The sequence below is a fragment of the Cynoglossus semilaevis genome, chromosome 12, assembly GCF_000523025.1.
Source record: "Cynoglossus semilaevis isolate Cse_v1.0 chromosome 12, Cse_v1.0, whole genome shotgun sequence".
Classification (NCBI taxonomy): domain Eukaryota; kingdom Metazoa; phylum Chordata; class Actinopteri; order Pleuronectiformes; family Cynoglossidae; genus Cynoglossus; species Cynoglossus semilaevis.
Genome location: NC_024318.1, coordinates 6161570 through 6178485, shown reverse-complemented (window position 1 = coordinate 6178485; position 16916 = coordinate 6161570). Strand labels below are relative to the sequence as shown.

At 40.3% G+C, this 16916-nt stretch overlaps 2 protein-coding genes across 3 annotated transcripts in view; one reads left to right on the top strand and one right to left on the bottom strand.

Annotated features, from left to right (window-relative positions):
• Positions 1–12426, bottom strand: part of myofl (myoferlin like) — an 18641-nt gene extending 6215 nt beyond the window's left edge. Inside the window, exons 1-33 of the mRNA XM_008321760.3 lie at positions 12231–12426; positions 11548–11603; positions 11316–11407; positions 8157–8265; positions 7927–8026; positions 7633–7787; positions 7328–7456; positions 6730–6792; positions 6592–6642; positions 6407–6437; positions 6197–6306; positions 5944–6070; positions 5757–5860; positions 5599–5667; positions 5470–5513; positions 5315–5397; positions 5106–5230; positions 4894–5007; positions 4625–4802; positions 4156–4280; positions 3949–4058; positions 3673–3865; positions 3360–3515; positions 2987–3118; positions 2709–2875; positions 2027–2141; positions 1723–1825; positions 1482–1621; positions 1226–1390; positions 824–911; positions 559–636; positions 274–455; positions 8–164 (exon numbers count right to left, since the gene is read on the bottom strand). Coding sequence (XP_008319982.1) covers positions 8–164; positions 274–455; positions 559–636; positions 824–911; positions 1226–1390; positions 1482–1621; positions 1723–1825; positions 2027–2141; positions 2709–2875; positions 2987–3118; positions 3360–3515; positions 3673–3865; positions 3949–4058; positions 4156–4280; positions 4625–4802; positions 4894–5007; positions 5106–5230; positions 5315–5397; positions 5470–5513; positions 5599–5667; positions 5757–5860; positions 5944–6070; positions 6197–6306; positions 6407–6437; positions 6592–6642; positions 6730–6792; positions 7328–7456; positions 7633–7787; positions 7927–8026; positions 8157–8265; positions 11316–11407; positions 11548–11603; positions 12231–12318 — 3739 coding nt within the window. The 5' untranslated portion in view covers positions 12319–12426. The remainder of the gene's footprint in view (positions 1–7; positions 165–273; positions 456–558; positions 637–823; positions 912–1225; positions 1391–1481; positions 1622–1722; positions 1826–2026; positions 2142–2708; positions 2876–2986; positions 3119–3359; positions 3516–3672; positions 3866–3948; positions 4059–4155; positions 4281–4624; positions 4803–4893; positions 5008–5105; positions 5231–5314; positions 5398–5469; positions 5514–5598; positions 5668–5756; positions 5861–5943; positions 6071–6196; positions 6307–6406; positions 6438–6591; positions 6643–6729; positions 6793–7327; positions 7457–7632; positions 7788–7926; positions 8027–8156; positions 8266–11315; positions 11408–11547; positions 11604–12230) is intronic.
• Positions 12427–12570: 144 nt separating this feature from the next.
• Positions 12571–16910, top strand: LOC103387220 (centrosomal protein of 55 kDa-like). 2 transcript variants are annotated; one of them, XM_008321762.3, is made up of 9 exons: positions 12571–13004; positions 13611–13772; positions 13918–14151; positions 14432–14497; positions 14727–14877; positions 15051–15177; positions 15264–15456; positions 15534–15608; positions 16032–16910. In XM_008321762.3, exons 2-9 carry the CDS (start codon positions 13629–13631, stop codon positions 16167–16169), a joined length of 1128 nt encoding a protein of 375 aa, XP_008319984.1. In that variant the 5' UTR covers positions 12571–13004; positions 13611–13628; the 3' UTR covers positions 16170–16910. The 2 variants fall into 2 exon arrangements, with proteins under 2 accessions (XP_008319984.1, XP_024916932.1); XM_025061164.1 differs by having other exon boundaries at positions 12571–13772.
• The last annotated feature ends 6 nt before the right edge of the window (positions 16911–16916 follow it).

Below are 16916 nucleotides of genomic sequence, written 5' to 3'. Positions count from 1 at the left end.
CTTTCTTTGTCCTTCAGCAAGCGCTCGGCAGGGAGCAGGCTCCCCCCTGCACCACGGCACATTCTGTTGACTGGAAACCACAGAAGCTTTGGCGTGACAGCGGCATCGGGATTCAGTTTCACCACCGGGGGGCAAGTGCAACGACCCATGGGCTCGTCGCTGCCCTAGTTCGGAAAAAAATCCAGCAGACATGAAATTAAAATGGAATGATATTTGTGTGATTCATTTTGTTATTGTGTCATCATTCACTGCTGGAGTAAAAACCTCACGTACCACCTGGTCACTGTCAAACAGTTCCAAGACCACATCAGGAGGATTTTGGGCCAGCGTCTGTGGGTCTTCGTAGATTTCAATATCATCAAAAATGAGGGTCTGATCCCAGGTAGGGTTCAGAGTGCTCCTGATGACCTCGGTGGTTTTGCTCACATGTAGGAATGACACGTGAGCGTAGGGGTCTGATGAGGAGCATGGTATTACTTCAGAGATAATGTATAAATCCATATGTATGCACAAATGCAGAACTTGAAAACTGCCGCATTGTAACTGTTGGATCTTCACCTGAGAAGCTGTCTTTGTCCATAGGAATAAGATTCCTGGCCTGATACACATAAACCCTCAGTTGGTAAATGTGAGAGCCTGAAAAGAGATCATTTCAATTTTTGAGCAAATCGGAAAACCTCTGTAAACAACATAATCTTACGCACAGACACGACTGTCGAACGTCTACTGTATTTATCTAAGACTTTCAGAAAAGCAGACAGGAAGTCTTTCTATCAGCACCACTGACAGGAAGTGTAATTAATCCAATCATCTCGTGACTTACAGCTGAAGTGGCAGGATACATTGGGTGTGTTAGCGCCAAATACTTTGGCTGCATCCTCTTTGGTGGCCTTATCATCGACGTCCATGCCCTGTTGATGAAAACGGAAGGTTTAGAAGAAGAGGGTCCACAGAAAAATATGTCAGCAGAAAAGGAAAAGGAAATGAGAAACTACTGGTATTTCCTTTATTTAATGAGTTATGACAGAATTGAACCTCTGCTGAAGTTGGAGATAAATCACACCAACTAAACACACGCACACGCACAAAAGTCAAAAGTACTATTAACCGTGACACTAGTGAAATCGTGGAATTAACACTTATATATATATGTATATATATATATGTATGTATGTATGTTGACCTCTGATGTATAGCATTAGAGTTATACAGTAAGTAAACCTACTAATGCCCCCTCCAGGCCAAAGATGGCGGACGCTCCAATCCGGTCTGACGGGACCATCTTTCTTCTCCAGCAGCGGCGACGGAAAGTGTCAGTGGACCGCTCTTTCCTGTGGAACTTCCAGCCAATCAGTAACGCGTATTCCCAGCCATCTCCTGGTTCTTGACGCTAGGCAAACAGAGGATAACACACCAAAAACATCTAAATTTCACCCTGCGGCTTTAGAAATGACCCCATACTCTCATTAGCGCCCCCTTACTGCAGTTGTTGCTGCTTTGTCCGAAGTCTTCCTCCTGTGTCTCATGTGTCTCTTCCTGCGGTGGATGTGGTACATCTTCTCAGCTGCCACCCAGGATTTGGGCTTATCATCAGGGGGAATGGTGACCCCGTATTCCCAACCTGACGACAGGGGACAAAAAATACAGACAGAAAAGCTTTGTTAACATTTTGAGTGTGTAAATGTTGGTAATAAATTTCAGTTTCATCTTGACTGCTGTTACCTTTCTCATCCACTGCTCTGTTAATGTCAAAACTCCACTCCTCGTCCCAGGTCCATCCTGGAGGACAGTCAAACTCCGCTGGACTCTGAGCCTTTTCTCCATTCTTCACAAAAGACACACAACAATGTTGTGACTTTACCTTAGATGTATTTATATAGTGTCCAATGTGACGACAGTGTCAGTGTTGAATAGTACTGTTTAATACTCAGCTATTTGTTTCCTTCTGGCATGAAAGTAGCCTTTTGCCAATTAGAGGGAAATAAAAACAGGCTGTCATCAGTTACACTAGTCGTTCAGGTCGTACCACGTCTGTGTAGGGCTCAGCTGCAGGTTCCCACTCCCCTCCAGGAAAACGTGTTTCATTCTGAAACACTTCATCGGTGAACTCTGTGTGTCCGGCATCTGCCTCTGTCAGAGAGCTGTTAAAAAAAAACAAAAAAATAGAAGCCCAGAAAGAGGGTGTGGAATGTTAGCGAAAGATGATGATAAACAGTTCAGCAGAACGGAACAGAGATCTTAACATTGAGTTAAGGTTGTTTACAGTACATGAAATGGAGGGGAGGAGAAGAAGGGAAGGAGGGGGAGGGAAGGAGAAGGAGGGAAGGAGAGGGAGGGGAGGAGAAGGAGGGAAGAAGACCCCCTCATAGTGAAACCAGCTTTAATTTCTTGTCATTTCCTGTATTTTGTGAATGTTTTGCTTTGTTTGGCTCCTTCAAAATTACTGACTGGCTGATTAAATAGAAAACAGTGGCATCAGCAACAGAATGTTTCTGTTTGAAGGAGAACGAAAACTGGTTTAAGTTAATTTCAGGACACTAATCAGCAAAAGACAGATAAAGAGAAAGAGGAAGAGAGAGAGAGAAAAAGGATGAGAGAGAAAGACAGCAAGCGAAAGAGAGAGAGAGAGAAAGAGAGAAGAGGATGAGAGAGAAAGACAGCAAGAGAAAGAGAGAGAGAGAGAAAGAGAGGCAGAATTCTAAACTTACTGCCACCGCTCAGAGTCCACAAACCACTCAGAGTCCCATTTCCATCCCCGGGGTGGCAGGAATCGTTCTCGTTTGAGCTTCATCTTTCCGGTCACATCAGAAAATTTATGGCGACCAACGAGTCCAGTGGTTCCCCACTTCCCAAACACCTGAGCCTGGTTTTCAAACTGTTTAGAAACAAAATGCCACAGAATGTGTACATCAAACTGAAAGAGAAAACAGAATTACTTTTATAGTACTAAAAAAAGAAATAGTCAGATTAGAAGTAAATGCTGTACCACTTCGGCATATACACTGAAGTGTCCTTCAGAGGAGCTGTTGAACTTCTTCTCGTGGGCAGAGAGACCGAGCCACATGTTGATCCGCAGCATGACGGGGATCTTCAAACCTTTGTTCTTGTCCATGGGGTACTAAAGATTCAAACATTATAGATTTGTTCATCAGTAATAAATATTAACTGAATATAACTAAAAATATTTCCTCTGAATTTTTGTCAACTAAAATGTCATTGACTAAACTGAGACTAAGATTCGGTTTAAGACTAAATCCGAACTGTAATCAGTGGAAAAAAAATGAGGAAATGTGAACAAAGATGACCTCCTCTGGTGACCTGTGATGAAAAAATACAATAACAATGATCTTGTAAGGTACCTGCAGGAAGACGGTCTGAGTCTTTCCACAGTGTTGGCCACAGGCTTGTTCATTGTAGCTGGAGTAAAGGACCTGATGTGCTGGAATTCTGGCAAAGGCCACACGTTTCTCTCTCCTTAACATCCAGATAATCACATCAGGCATGCTTTTCTGAGACTAGTGGAAACACAACAACATTATATGCAGCTTTCATGGCACTGTGGAATTAGCTTAATGGTCCCCCAGCACTAAAGACACAAATCTGTGGCCCAATAAGGGGGCCCTGCCCCCAATATGATAACCACTGGATTAGATAAAGTACTCTTTCTCTCACTTCTTGTGCCAGCTGCTTGATTCTGTCCAGCCAGTCTTCAATATCGCTGACAGTGGCTTTAACATCCGTGGCCTTCTCTCGCATATGACTGGCCGTCTGACTGAGATTCTGCAGGGCGGCTTCTCGCAGTTTGCTGATCTGAAGGTCCAGTGTAGTCAGGTTGGCCTGACCTTCCAGCATCGGCAGCTGCACACTGTCCAATCACAGCCAGGAAGTACAATAAGAGCTAAAAATCAGAGTTGAAACCAGTTTAGCATTTCTGAAGTCCAGTCGCACCTGTTCAGATCCTCAATCATGTGGTTCATGAGTTTGATCCAAATCTCTGCCAGTCGAGACTCGGGCATCTTGGCCAAGATGGCCGTCTTTAAAGAAATAAGATGGGACTCCTAAAATAAATGACAATTGCAGACAAACATAAGTTATCGTGTTGTCCTCTCTGCATGGCCAGAGGAGTTACTCATGCTCTGTGACTTTGTCTCTGACCAGTCTCTGAGCAACAGAGAGGAGAATGTTGACAGAGTCCAGGCGGTGGCTGATGTCCTCCCAGTATGAGGTGAGAATCACCACAGGCTTGGTGTTAGCCCAGGGAAGGTAATAGTAGTGATTACCTGCAAACACACACCAGTCATAGCAAACACAAGCGGAGGGGTTGAACATGACGGATAACATCAACGAAATGCTTAACATTTAAGTATAGTATTCTGTCTGTCATTGAATGAAATAAAATAAAAATTAAAAAATGTATTTAAATTTACAACATTAAAATATAACATTGTAAATTTATTTAGCAACATATCCAAGTCAAAAACACATGAATTCATAATAAAAAATAAAATAAAATAAATTATACATATACACATAGATGTATATATGTATATATATACACATATATATATAAATATATATTTTTATATGTGTGTGTGTGCATACATATAGTAAATCTCCTTTATACCATCAAACACAGCATTGCTGTACTGGGTGGTGGACGCCAGGGGCTTGCAGGTGGAGTCCAACTTGTTACCATAGTTACCAATGCTGACCTCAAACTGAATAGGTTCCCCCGGCTCTTGGAGCATACAGGCGCTGTGTAGCACAGCACAAAAAGAGTACTTTCTCTTCCGCTGGTATTTCTACAATCACATTTTTTAAAAAGTGTCATTTAGTGTTCAAGGTTGACAGTATTATATGACAAAATGCATTTTGAAAGTGTGAAAGCCGTGCCTGTGCCACCAGGATGTCATCGCTGGAGATGTCGTCTATTTTTTTGTCTACCTTCCCGTCCAGTTGAGTGGACAGCTCCACCAGGATCCTCCCCCTGTAGGAGACCCCTTCACCCTGCGGAAGGAAAAATTAATCACAAACAAAAGAAAACCTTACGTGTAAAAAAAAAAGAAATCCTACATGTGAAGACAGGACTGGAACTTTTTGGCTACCTTTCCTAAGTTAAGATCCTCGTATGGGTCCGGGAGGCCGGTGTATTCCCTGGGGCTACCGTACATGTTGATGTAGCATGGTCCGAAAGCCGGGAGAAAACCGACTTCTGAGGTGTCTGTGCTGCCTGGAACACAGACATGTCTTAAAATGAACCTGAACAGTCTCACAGATGTTTAACATTTGGATAAATAACGAACGATATGTTCACCATCGGCCTCTCCACCAGGAGAAGACATTGTGTTCAGATTCAGGAATGTCGTTCCAATGGGATCGTCCTTGGTGAGACGGTCCCTGCCGAGGGAAAGTTAACGCGTCAAACACTGTCCTTTCTATGACATCATAGCCTGAAACAATGACTCTTACCAGTCGAACATAGTCAGTCTCACACGTTCACACATGGATGGAAACTACAGGAGGATAATATTCATCATTTAATGCTAATTCTTTTTTTTACTAAGACAGATTTATAGAGTAATTGTTTAGCTTCTGCACCTTGAATTGAAAATTGAGGATTTGATTCCACTCTGGGTTGGCATTTTTCTCAATGATTTTGGTGCAGAGCTAGGGCAGAAAAATGAATTTAAATATTATCATTATTAGTTAACAGAATATTGATGTGTTTTTTTTTTCATTCTCCTAAAACAAGATACCTTCTTTCCAGCGAAACTCAGTTCCACATATGGATCCACCAAGTTCTTTTTGTCTCCATCTCCTTTGAAGACCTGTTTCACGTTCTGAGCAAAGGCGTCGTCCACTGCAACAAGAAATGGGACTGAGTGGATCTGACAACATCAGGCCGCAGATGTCAGAGAGATTTTTGAATGATGTGTCACTCACTCTGTGGCATGTCCTCTGCCCGGTAAACTTTAATACTCAGGGTAGCCCATCGCATCGTGACTCCTGCTGGCACCAAGAGATTGGTCTCTATGTCGTCCTTGTCCTCATTGTGCTCTTTTTTGTCAGGCTGGACAGGAGGTGAGAGGAGGTGGTAAGAGAAGAAAGGAAAGGAAAAGAAAAGAGGAGGAGAGGAGGTCTCCTGTGTGCTCTGTCTGTTTTCTATATGGTTGTACATCACATCAGTAGATCGTACCGGTGGCACATCACCAGTTCCGACAACAACTATGCTGACTTTCAGGTAACCTCTGGCTCCTAAGTCGTCAGGGTCACTGAGGAGGAGCCATTTCCTCAGTATGGCATGACCTGCAGAGGGAATTATACAATGATGTCCCTTTAACATGTATATACATTAATATAATTAAGAAAGTGTAAAAATGGACAACATTCATAAATAAACACTGACCTGGTTCGTCATATATGTAGCCAACATCCAACTGCATTAGACAAAAAAATACAACATTATTGGTGGGAAATTGGTGACACCAGCGACAAACCTGTTCTACACTAGTGAATAACAAGACACAAGTCACATCATTGACATTTACAAAAACAGAGCTTATTTCTTCAGGAGATAATAAACTCTTATACCTTGAATTCTCCTACTAGACTGTCAGCTCTCAGAGAGTAGGAATTATAAACCTGTCATGAAAATAATGGAATATGAAAAAAAAAAACCACCAAATTATCTCAACACAATGTTTCAATATATTAAAATATTATACACACCCGCAGATTTATGCTCTCATCAAACAGCTCCGACGGGAGCATGTTAACGTTGTAGTAGATCATCTTAAAAAAAAAACAGGTATAAAAGCACAAGTCATTACGAAAAGACATGGGCATTCAAAAGTTAAAAGACAAAGAAAATGACGTATTGTTTGCAGATGGATTTGAGATGTATTTCTGTTTCACACAGATACGTTAGAAATATAAATTTGACAGTGAAGTAATTGGAAATAATTGGTACAAAACATGTAACACCGCAGCCAGTTCATACCCAACACAAATTATTTTTGACAAACATACGCCGATGATGCTGTTGGAGAACAGAGAGAAAGTTATTTGATCAAAGTTTCACTTTTGGCAAGAAAAAGTGCTGCAACCAGGAAGTGATGCAGGACAAACCCTGCAGGTTTCAGTTCATCATCCAGGATATTTATTTAACAGAGAGGCCAATGCAGCTGCTGAATGTGAAAAGACAGTTCAACGCTAGTTGGAGTAAGAAAATCATACGCAGAAAAACATTGAGACACAGGGAAATGGTCGCTACTGTATTTCTTGATGACACACAGGCAGTAGTGTGATAATGTGTGTGTAAGTGTACCTCATCAAAGTACGGGTTGTTTCCTTGTTTAATCCTGGTCCTGTGTGTCTGTCCACAAGTATTCACCTTAACCACCGGTTTGATGTTGTTGCCAGGAAACTGTCGACCCTCGATCACCTGAACCCGAATCTGGACATTACAGAATTCAGAGAACCGAAGAAAAGGAACTTTTAAAGAGAGTTATATTTTGGTCAAAGTCTCGTGTCTAAACAGTGAATCCAGTACAAATAAATACATCATAACCCAGCATTTACGACTTTGCAGGAACTTATTTTGTTTTTTATTTTCAAAATTGTATACAGTACCTGGAAGTCCTGAGGCTTGTTAGCCAGAGTTTTGTGTCTCTTACTCCTGAGACGCACAGGCCTCTGGGTAGGCTTTCCAGGCTGGTTTGGCAAAGAGGGAGTAGGACCTCCACCGTCCACCTCTGTCTCACCCTCCTCATCCTCCTCACTGCCTGCTATTGGAAGTAAGACCACAATCACAGAGAAAGTTAAGCAGTATCTACTGGAAGGACATCGTTATTGGATGTTGTCTTCAAAGATATCTTGTCAAATAATTCAACTAGGTTTTGACTTGAAAACTGACACTCTACTCACCATCATCTGCAGTATGAGACGTGTCTCCGTCAGTCTGGTCATTTAGGTTTGGTGCGGTGTGGAGAGAAGGTTCATACCCACAGCTCAGGTTTATGTTTGCCTGTAAAAAATATTACCATCTTTGTTATACTGTATGTGAAAAGTAGCTAAACTAGGCTAAATGCTAATGTTAATGGGAAAAGTTTGCATAAATATATAATGATGTTATGGTGGTGTATGATGTTATTCACCCCTGTAGGCTGTTGTTTTTCATTAACCAGGGGCACGCTCCTCACTGGAAGAGATTTCAGTTGACCACTGGCCAGGTCCTTCAAAGAAATTTGTGCTGAGCCAATAAATCTGAAAAAAAAAGAAAGAAATGTCAGTATAACTGTTGAGTTTGTTAAAGACACAGAACATTTGTCAACAGATGTCAGACGATGCTTCAGTTTCTACGACCAGAGGCAACGTTGTGAAATTTTCCAATTGTGAATTATGCATTGTTGTGTGGGAACATCTGGGCTGAGGACAGTCATTGGTTCCCACTTCCCAGTTTTACTTCTTCATATATGAGTAACTGAATAACGCTGCCCACAATGTTACTAAATCAAACACACATGATTAATGCCATCATGCCATCACAACGAACCCCAACACACAGTCAAGGAGCTGTTCAGGAGAAGTTGAATTTCTACAGAATATATAAATCCCCCCATTCACAGTATCTGGTGCTGTATGGTGCTCTGGTGTTGCAGGATAGCTACCCTCTGTTTGTGTGTTCTAACTTTCACGCAGCGTCTTTCAATTTCAATGAACACCCAGTTGGTGGCAGCACTGCAACTCCAATCGAATAACTTGTCAGTTGTCAAATTGAAGGATCCTAGCCCTGACAGAAAAACTAATGTCTTTAATGACAACAGCATTCGTACTCGCAGCTGTGTTTTAAGTTTTCAAGCATCAGTCAATGTAAAAGCGCTGGTTAGAGTTTGAGTGAAGGAAGGAAGTTGGTGGTCTGAGCCCATTGTTCCATTTCAACTGAAGGGTTTATTGTACTCTACTGTATCGTCACCAACTGTCGGCTCCTGACTAGATGTTAATAATAATAATAACGTGTTTATAATAAATGTGTTCAAGTCTCTGTGTTTACTCTTCATGTCCTGAAAGCTCTCGCCAAAAGCCTCGAAGGATTCCTGCAGATTAACCAACATAGTAATTAGTCATAAAAGGGTTTCAGTACTTGATAGAACAGCCAGACCTGAACAGATACCGACTCTGAATGAACAACTCCTCTCAGGACGGATCACCAAGTCAATAACAATGCTCACAATAACAATAACAATAACTTAGTGATAACTGGAGACTTATTCTGTTGCAGAATAGAAAAGTAAACACAGAATGTTTTCTATTCAGATGAAGAATCAATTTTAGGTTTCTTCTTTTTTTGCCTGTTTACATTGGCACCAGTTGCCACTGGCACAGAGTGGTTAGAGAATGACAAGTAATTTGGAATGAAGTGTTTGCCGAGGGCCGATTGGGCACGAAAATGGATTTGAACCTGGATCTTCAGAACCTCCACTGAAATACACTGGACCTTGTTAGGAAAATTATTTTAATGACCACAGTTAAGTTCTTTAATAGGTTGCTTTTTGTTTTTCAATTGTAAGTTTTTTTTTTGTTATTTATGTGTGCTGCTTCACTGTTTTATTTCACAGTGCAACAGAAACTACAGTTTATGCAAATACATTGACTAATATAGAAACCCTGCAGTGGCAGATGTTTCCAGGAAACTATAAAAGAAAAAAAAAAGAATAAACAAAAGCAGAAGTAAAAACGAAATTTGCCAGGAAAGAAGTTCTGCCACTTTAAGAACTCACAGAGATAAATTTGAAACATCCGTAAAAATCTTTTGGCCAAACCTAGTCACCAGCAGTTCCACTCAGCCTCTCAAATTGTTCCCACAGATTGGAGGCTTCCATTCTTGACTTCATTTCAAAAGTCATTTATTTTGCAACTGGACAGTGTCCTCTCAGAGTGACCAACTCTGTCCCATCCCTTTAAAAAGCTGAGGCTTTAACATTCAGAGAATGATAAACAGTCACACAATCCTGGGATAAACACAAGTCATCAAGTCTCATGTGGTGCAAGAGAGAGGTTACGGCAAAAATGTGTCTGTGTACAGTATGTGTTTTCTTTTGTGTGTGTGTGTAAGACAGATAATGAGATAGTGCTCCACTGCACCATCTACTGATACCATAAAAAATTCCGATGAGTCAGACTGTATCTAAACAAAGTGTCTCTTCTTTAACAATGTCATACAAAACTAATTCAATTTCTGTGAAGAGAAAATTAAAGTAGAAACACGACTGCTGTGTGTGTGAGCGAGGTCTTTGTGCAAAATTAAGAAAAAGTCAAACCCTTCTTTTTCCTTTTAAGGCAACATTCCATCCTTTGGATCTGCAGCGCTGCTATGGGGGAAACAAAGCAGCAGCACGACTGATACAGCAAGTTCAGACACGGTGGCAGGGAGTCCTGCGGTAACTCAGCTGAGGAAAGTTCAAACATGCCACTCTGCTTCTTGTAAGACGGTTGTAATAGCTTCTTTGACGCTAAGAAAGTGTTAGCACTCAGGCACTTACACAGTATAATCATGTTTTAAAACGTTCAGCTTCTAAAGGACAGCCCAGGTTGTGACCCTAATTCATTTTCTATTCCAAGGAGTCACGTACTGTATGTCCTGGGGTGGGATACTGACTGCCTGCTGCTGCTGCGTTTAACCACAAAAGACTGAGGGTTGTAATTCTGGGATCATGACTTAGCATCTTCCATTCATTTGTAACAAAAATGTATTGAACAAATTGTTTAAGTTGTAGAAGAAACGTTTAGAGGAAAATCACCGGTACCACCAGGGTGACCACCACTAAAATAAAGCAGCACAAACCAGTAAACGTAGAAAGCTGCTACTGACAATAGTAAGAATAAAAATAATAATAATGTTCCATTTACTTGCTGATGCAGTTTGTACATAAAACCACAGCATATCACAAAAGTAGCCAGGGTACCACCTATGGGACACGCCCCAGAGTTTGAGAACCACTGGTTTAGTGCATCCTATACTGAGACCTTTAGAGTATAGGGTCTTCAACAAGGTTTCTACAAGGGCGCTCAGGAGTGTTTGAGTATGTTGGTTTGTTGGTTCACACGTACATAGTTGTTTATAATAAAATCATCAGTTTGGTTTTGGTATTCAATAACCAGGTATGTTTATGCTCCATTAAGGCAGTAAGCCAAGGTTTACATCAGACGTAATTCCATCAGTTTTGGGGATCTTTGCTCTAAAAATGTTGAAGACCAATAAGGGTTAAGAGATCATGAAGATAGAAAAACAAAAGGCGCGATGGAATTAAACGTACTTATCTTTGCCGATTCTCTCGTAGTCTTTCACCACTACCTCGATGAACGATGAAGCGTCCAGAGAAGAGCCTTTCAGATCAAATTCAAGCACCTGTGGTCATCGAAGAGGAAGTCATGATTTATTAATACAACTGTAACGCGAAATCAAAATTTCAATAACAGCTCACAGGTCAACTAAACAGAACAGTACTCCTGGAATCACTGCTTATTACAGTACAATTCCCCTCTTACTTCTTTCCATACTGGATTTAGTTCATTGTCAATTGCTTTTGTTTTCTTCTTTTCCCCTGTAAAAACAAAAGAAAAACTACTTCAGGAGAAAACAATACAAATTTCTGGATTTGTGAAAAGAAAGAGAAACATATCTAACAAGTAAAAACATTTAAAAAACTTAAACACTGGAGGTTCTGAAAAATATTTTCTAAAAGAACATTTTTTATAAGGAATTTGTTTTAAATCACATCCATAATCGGATGCATTTTCATCACAATAAATTTGTATTTTTTAACTTTTTTAACTTTAAAGTAGTGAGAAGTCTCATTTTGGGACTAACACATTCAAACACTTCTAAACAAACATACAGGAAGTATACTGAGATGCAATACATGCATGTGATGAATAAATGCTTCATTCATCACATGCATTTAATCTATTCCTTAAGAACCGTCCTGATTCAGCAGCTGTCCTCTGGCACAGATGATCATTTTGACCTTAAGGTTGGAGACGCAAGTGAATGAATCACTGCCAAGTCTGAGGTAAATGTCTACAACAGTGAGGAGCAAAACTAATGTTTACATTCAAAACAGAGTTGGAGAAAAAAAGGTCAATAATTGACTTTGACTAGAAAACACTGGATTCAAATGGCATCAGTTGAATGGTTAGGGTCAATGTCAGACATCAACAAAAACTCTCACCCTTGTAGTCAACAAAGACAATTGGATCCGGGTTTCCTATTGTCTTCTTAGGGATCCCTGTGGCGGATTCAATGACCACCCGCAGCATTTTTGAAAAATATCCAACTTAATTCATGGATCCAACTGTAAAAGTATTCCACTCGTTGAGGTCCTGACAGAGGGAACTGAAAGGCACAGATGTGGGTGTGCGTGTGTGTGCAGGATGAACACACTCGTGTCGGAGGGCAGATGTAACGTAATCATGAGTCACAATCGCGAATCAACAATAAAGGGTGCTATGTTCCCTTTATTGGGCGTGTTAACAGACAAAAGAGAGGCGAAATTTAGAGTTTATTATATTTTTTATTTAAAAAAAATTAATACATGGAACTATTGGGCAGAACGCATATAACGTCTTTTAAGTCGGTTCATTCACCATCCAGCAGAACCTGACATCTTTTATTGCACTAAAGCGCCCCGTGGTGGTGATGTTAAAATGCACAGTGTGGGCAGTTAAGAAATATTACAACATTAAATGAAACATAAAATAACGGAGTAGTTTCCTTTCCTATATGGAAACTTACATGAAACTTAATACATGTGATTAAATATTTATAGTTTAGAAATAAAATAACTGGTCCAGGAAAAAACGTGACTCCGACAGGACAGTAAAGGCAACACAACGATTTTTCACCGAGACACGCCGTCCGTTAGACTGAGTTGCTTTCCCCCGAAGGAAAGTAAATAGATAAAACAACAACCTCGCTTTTGTGTTTTCTTCTCAGCAACAAAACAGTAAGTTTTACATTTTAATATCATTTTGTTTTAATTTGGCTTTGTTATTTATCCTGAATAAAAGAACGTTTAATAATACTACGTACAGTAGCTCGACTTAGCATCTTTTAAATTAGCCCCTTGTTTGATGCGATTGGCTAATTTATTGTTTAATTCAGATATGTTGTTTGTATGTTGGTTTTAATTTAGAAAATTAAATTAATTTAGAAAACTGAAATGTACTGTTTGACTTTTTTTGCATTTACAATTTTTATTTAAATGGTCTTTTTTTAATTACTACGTACAGTATCTTAACTGTACTGTTAACTGTTGTTTTTCCTCTCATCTTATTCCTTACAAATAATTTTAAAGTTAATATTACGGAACTTTTAACATGTTGTTAAGAACTAACATTTAGTCAAAAAGAAACACCGACCAATCTTTTTAATTTATTGCATTATGAAAATTTAATCGAATGTGTAGATTAGGGGAAAAACGCCCGATGTGGTATTGTATTAGGAACTGCCATGACATCACGATGGATTTAGGGGCTACATGGTCTTAGAGTTGTGTCCTAAGGCAGATGCTTGTTTTTATTTGAATGATTTTAAATGTTTTGTCTTTCAGTCCGTTGCAGAGGCAACGATGGCGTCCTTCAGATGTAAATATTTTCACAAGAACTCAAGGCTTGATGTGCTGATCAGCAGCCTGAGGAAGGAGAACGTCTCTCTGAAGAAGGCCCTGCTGAAATTATCCCATCAGCAGTCAGAGAATTTCAAGATAGTCGAGGTATAAACGAATTTAAACCAGTAACTCCCCAAGTGGGAGGTGACGTAGCAAGGCAGATTAATTTCAATATTTACTTTGTATCTCCCTCACTTTGAGAATACATAGCAGTTCAGTAGAACTGACGGTGTTCTCCTTCTGTTGGCAGAGACTTATCTCTTTCTATGGTGGAAGTCCGGAGACTCCTCCGCAGCAGGTAAATGAAGACAGTGAGACTGTTTTACCATCTGCGTCCAGCAAAGATGGACAAAACAGAAGGGATACAGTCAATATGCAGAGGATTTCCACCTACATCACAGAGATGGAAGATATCAAGAAGAAGCTTGTGACAATTTCCACTCGGTGCCAGTATCTTGAGAACAAAGCTAAAGAGAAGAAAAAGGTAAAAAAGTGACGTTTGTATTGACAAGTTGGAGACAGCCTTTTAAAAAGTCCAGACCAGGTTTTTCTTTTCTTTGCCAGTAGATGGCGGCACTTGTTTATAAATGTTTGATTTCAGGCATTTCCTGTTGTCTGGAAAATCATTTTTACAGTTGTGTTTTCCCCAAACATTGTGACACAAAGTCGTCCATTAATATTTCCAGATATAAATGCAGTGTAAAAAAAGTTGTTTATTCCACGTTTAAGGCTGTGTTTTCAGTTGTTCTGTTGTTTTCCATTAGGACCTAACCTCAGATGAACAAGCCTCTAGCAGCAACTTCACAGAACTTGAAACTCTTCTCAAAGATGTATGTAAGAACTTTGATGCTCCATCACAACCCGCCCCTAGTTTCTGTTACAGTATAAGTCACCTCTGTGTATGTACTTCATCCCTGGATCCGTCAGTGAGGCCATGTGTCTGTGTATTGTGTACATGTCTGGTGGACTGTTTGTACTTTTGACCCACACTCTGGCACAACTCTGTTTCCTTCTGTCTTCTGTTATGTCCTTCTCATTCTTTCACTCCATCCCCCCAAGGCCTTGGAGAAGAACAAGCAGTGGCTGAAATATGACCAGCAGAGAGAGGCCTGTGTGACGGCAATCACGGCCAGAATGATATGGCTGGAGAAGAAGCTGAACGGAGCCAAAGAGTCCTGCTCAAGGCAGCACAATGACAACTATTCACATGGTGAGTCAGTGGGCAGTGGGCACTCAACACTGGGGCATCAAGGGGCAAGAGACTGTCACAACAAGGTTTTTAAGATCTCCAGATATTACAGGGGGAGTAGTGAATATGTGGCTTTCACACCCTTGGCACTACTCAACACATTTTTTAAATATTTGAATGCTCTCTTATTGTAGAGAAGCAGAAAGTACTGCAGATGCAGGAGTACTATGAAGGGCTCCTACAGAAGGCCAAACACGAGCTTGATGTGATGAGGGAGCAGGTCACCATAACGCAACAGAAACTGACAACAACTCAAAAACTGTACGTAGGTGTGGACAGTCAATAGACTTGATCTGATTAAAGTGGCTCTGCTGGTCATTTCCATGATGAGACAACTTGATTCATAGGTGCTTGAAAATGGAAACAGAGGCGGAGAAGCTCAAGCAAATGCTGCGGACTGAGGAGATGAGGAATCAGCCAAGTTCATGGAAAGATCATCAAGGCTCAGAGGATGAAGCCAAACATCTGAAAGAAAAGACTAAAGACCTTGAATTCAAGCTGCGAGAGGAGAAGCGCAGGTCAGCGACCTTTGAGCTGCAGGTATGAAAGTACTTTTATTTCTTTGTTTGACAGTGGAAAAAACACAGTCATAATCAAACCAAATCTGTCCGTTTCAGGTCGACCTCCTTCAGAAGTACATGATAAATTCTCACAGTGAACACCAGGAAAAGATTGCAGATCTAGAGAAGCAGGTTTGACATATATTCTTATTTAGATATGTTTTTTTTATCTCAGGTTAAAGACACAGATGTTGAATTCCAAGAAATATTCAATATTTTTTATTGGATATATTGGAAGTACTTTGGGCAGTTAGATTTCACAGATGTATTAGTGTCATTAGAACGAGCCCAACAGGATGGGAGACCAGGTGACGAGTCAAACCAGAAACTTCTACTGATACCAAGTCCCAGTCTCTTCACCAACACCTGGAGTCACTATTTTATTTTTAAATATAATGAAGGCTATTTTTCTATTTTTAAATATTTTATATTTTGTTACCATTTTATTCACTATGATTACAAAGGAATACAGGACAAACTTAGTGTCTGTTGTAGAGATGAGAGCAAGATATTCAACTAAAACACACTGTGTCTGATCTGTTCTATGTTTCCCAGCTCTGCAATGTCAACACCTCATACAGCAGCAGGAGTTTACTCAATGAAAGCTTCCTCAAGTGTCCTGGCTGCTGCATGGAGTACCCAGCCAATCACTATCAAGAACTGATGCAGCACATAGAAATGTGCCTTGACTAAGCTGAGCCTCAACCCTCCTGATGCCTGTGTTTTTGTTTGCAATAATAAGATAATAATCCTGTTAAAATCAAATGTTCTCTTTACAGTTTTCGCTCGTTAAATGATGATCGCCTCTTATTTCCAAAGATGGTTGAATGATAATAAAACAACACTAATTAATGATAATAACCACCTTTAAAACTAATGAGTGATGTGTGGCACGTCCTCAGGCCACACACACTCTTCAAACCTGACAAATGTAGCTCGTCTAAGATAATCCCTTCCTGGTGCTATTTAAGGACATGGATTAGCAATGCTCATCGAGAATATGAGAAGTCAAAGGTCGCTGCCTGTGGCTTTAAAAAGTAAGGCAAGGGCCGACCCTGTCTGTTAGCTTCAGAGAATTATGACCCGTATAAACAGTCTGTACTACTGAGGAACATATAGTATGACAGTGAGTCAGTCAGAAAGAGCCGCCACAACTGTGTTTTCTTTCATGAAAGGCTTAATTAGTGTGAGAAGAAAATCCCATTTTCTCTCAGCCTGTAATCAACTAATGTATTACCGCTGGGGCAGTAAACCTGCTCACAGAGTAAATAAAAGTGGTACCTGTTTAATTGAGGCTCAGCAATAAGCTCTCAATTCACACAGATTCACTGTTTAACAGGTGCACTGTCAACACATGCAGTGAATGGAGGTTACAACTGAGATCAACACACAGGGAAGCCGTCTCAATTTGGCTGGACCACAAACAGTAGCGTGTGTTGT

Coding starts and splice junctions, on each gene's coding strand:
- LOC103387220 (XM_025061164.1), top strand. CDS start 13,539: ATGGTCTTAGAGTTGTGTCCTAAGGCAGATGCTTGTTTTTATTTGAAT. Junction 13,773..13,917: donor AGAATTTCAAGATAGTCGAG/GTATAAACGAAT, acceptor TTCTGTTGGCAG/AGACTTATCTCTTTCTATGG. Junction 15,609..16,031: donor TTGCAGATCTAGAGAAGCAG/GTTTGACATATA, acceptor TATGTTTCCCAG/CTCTGCAATGTCAACACCTC.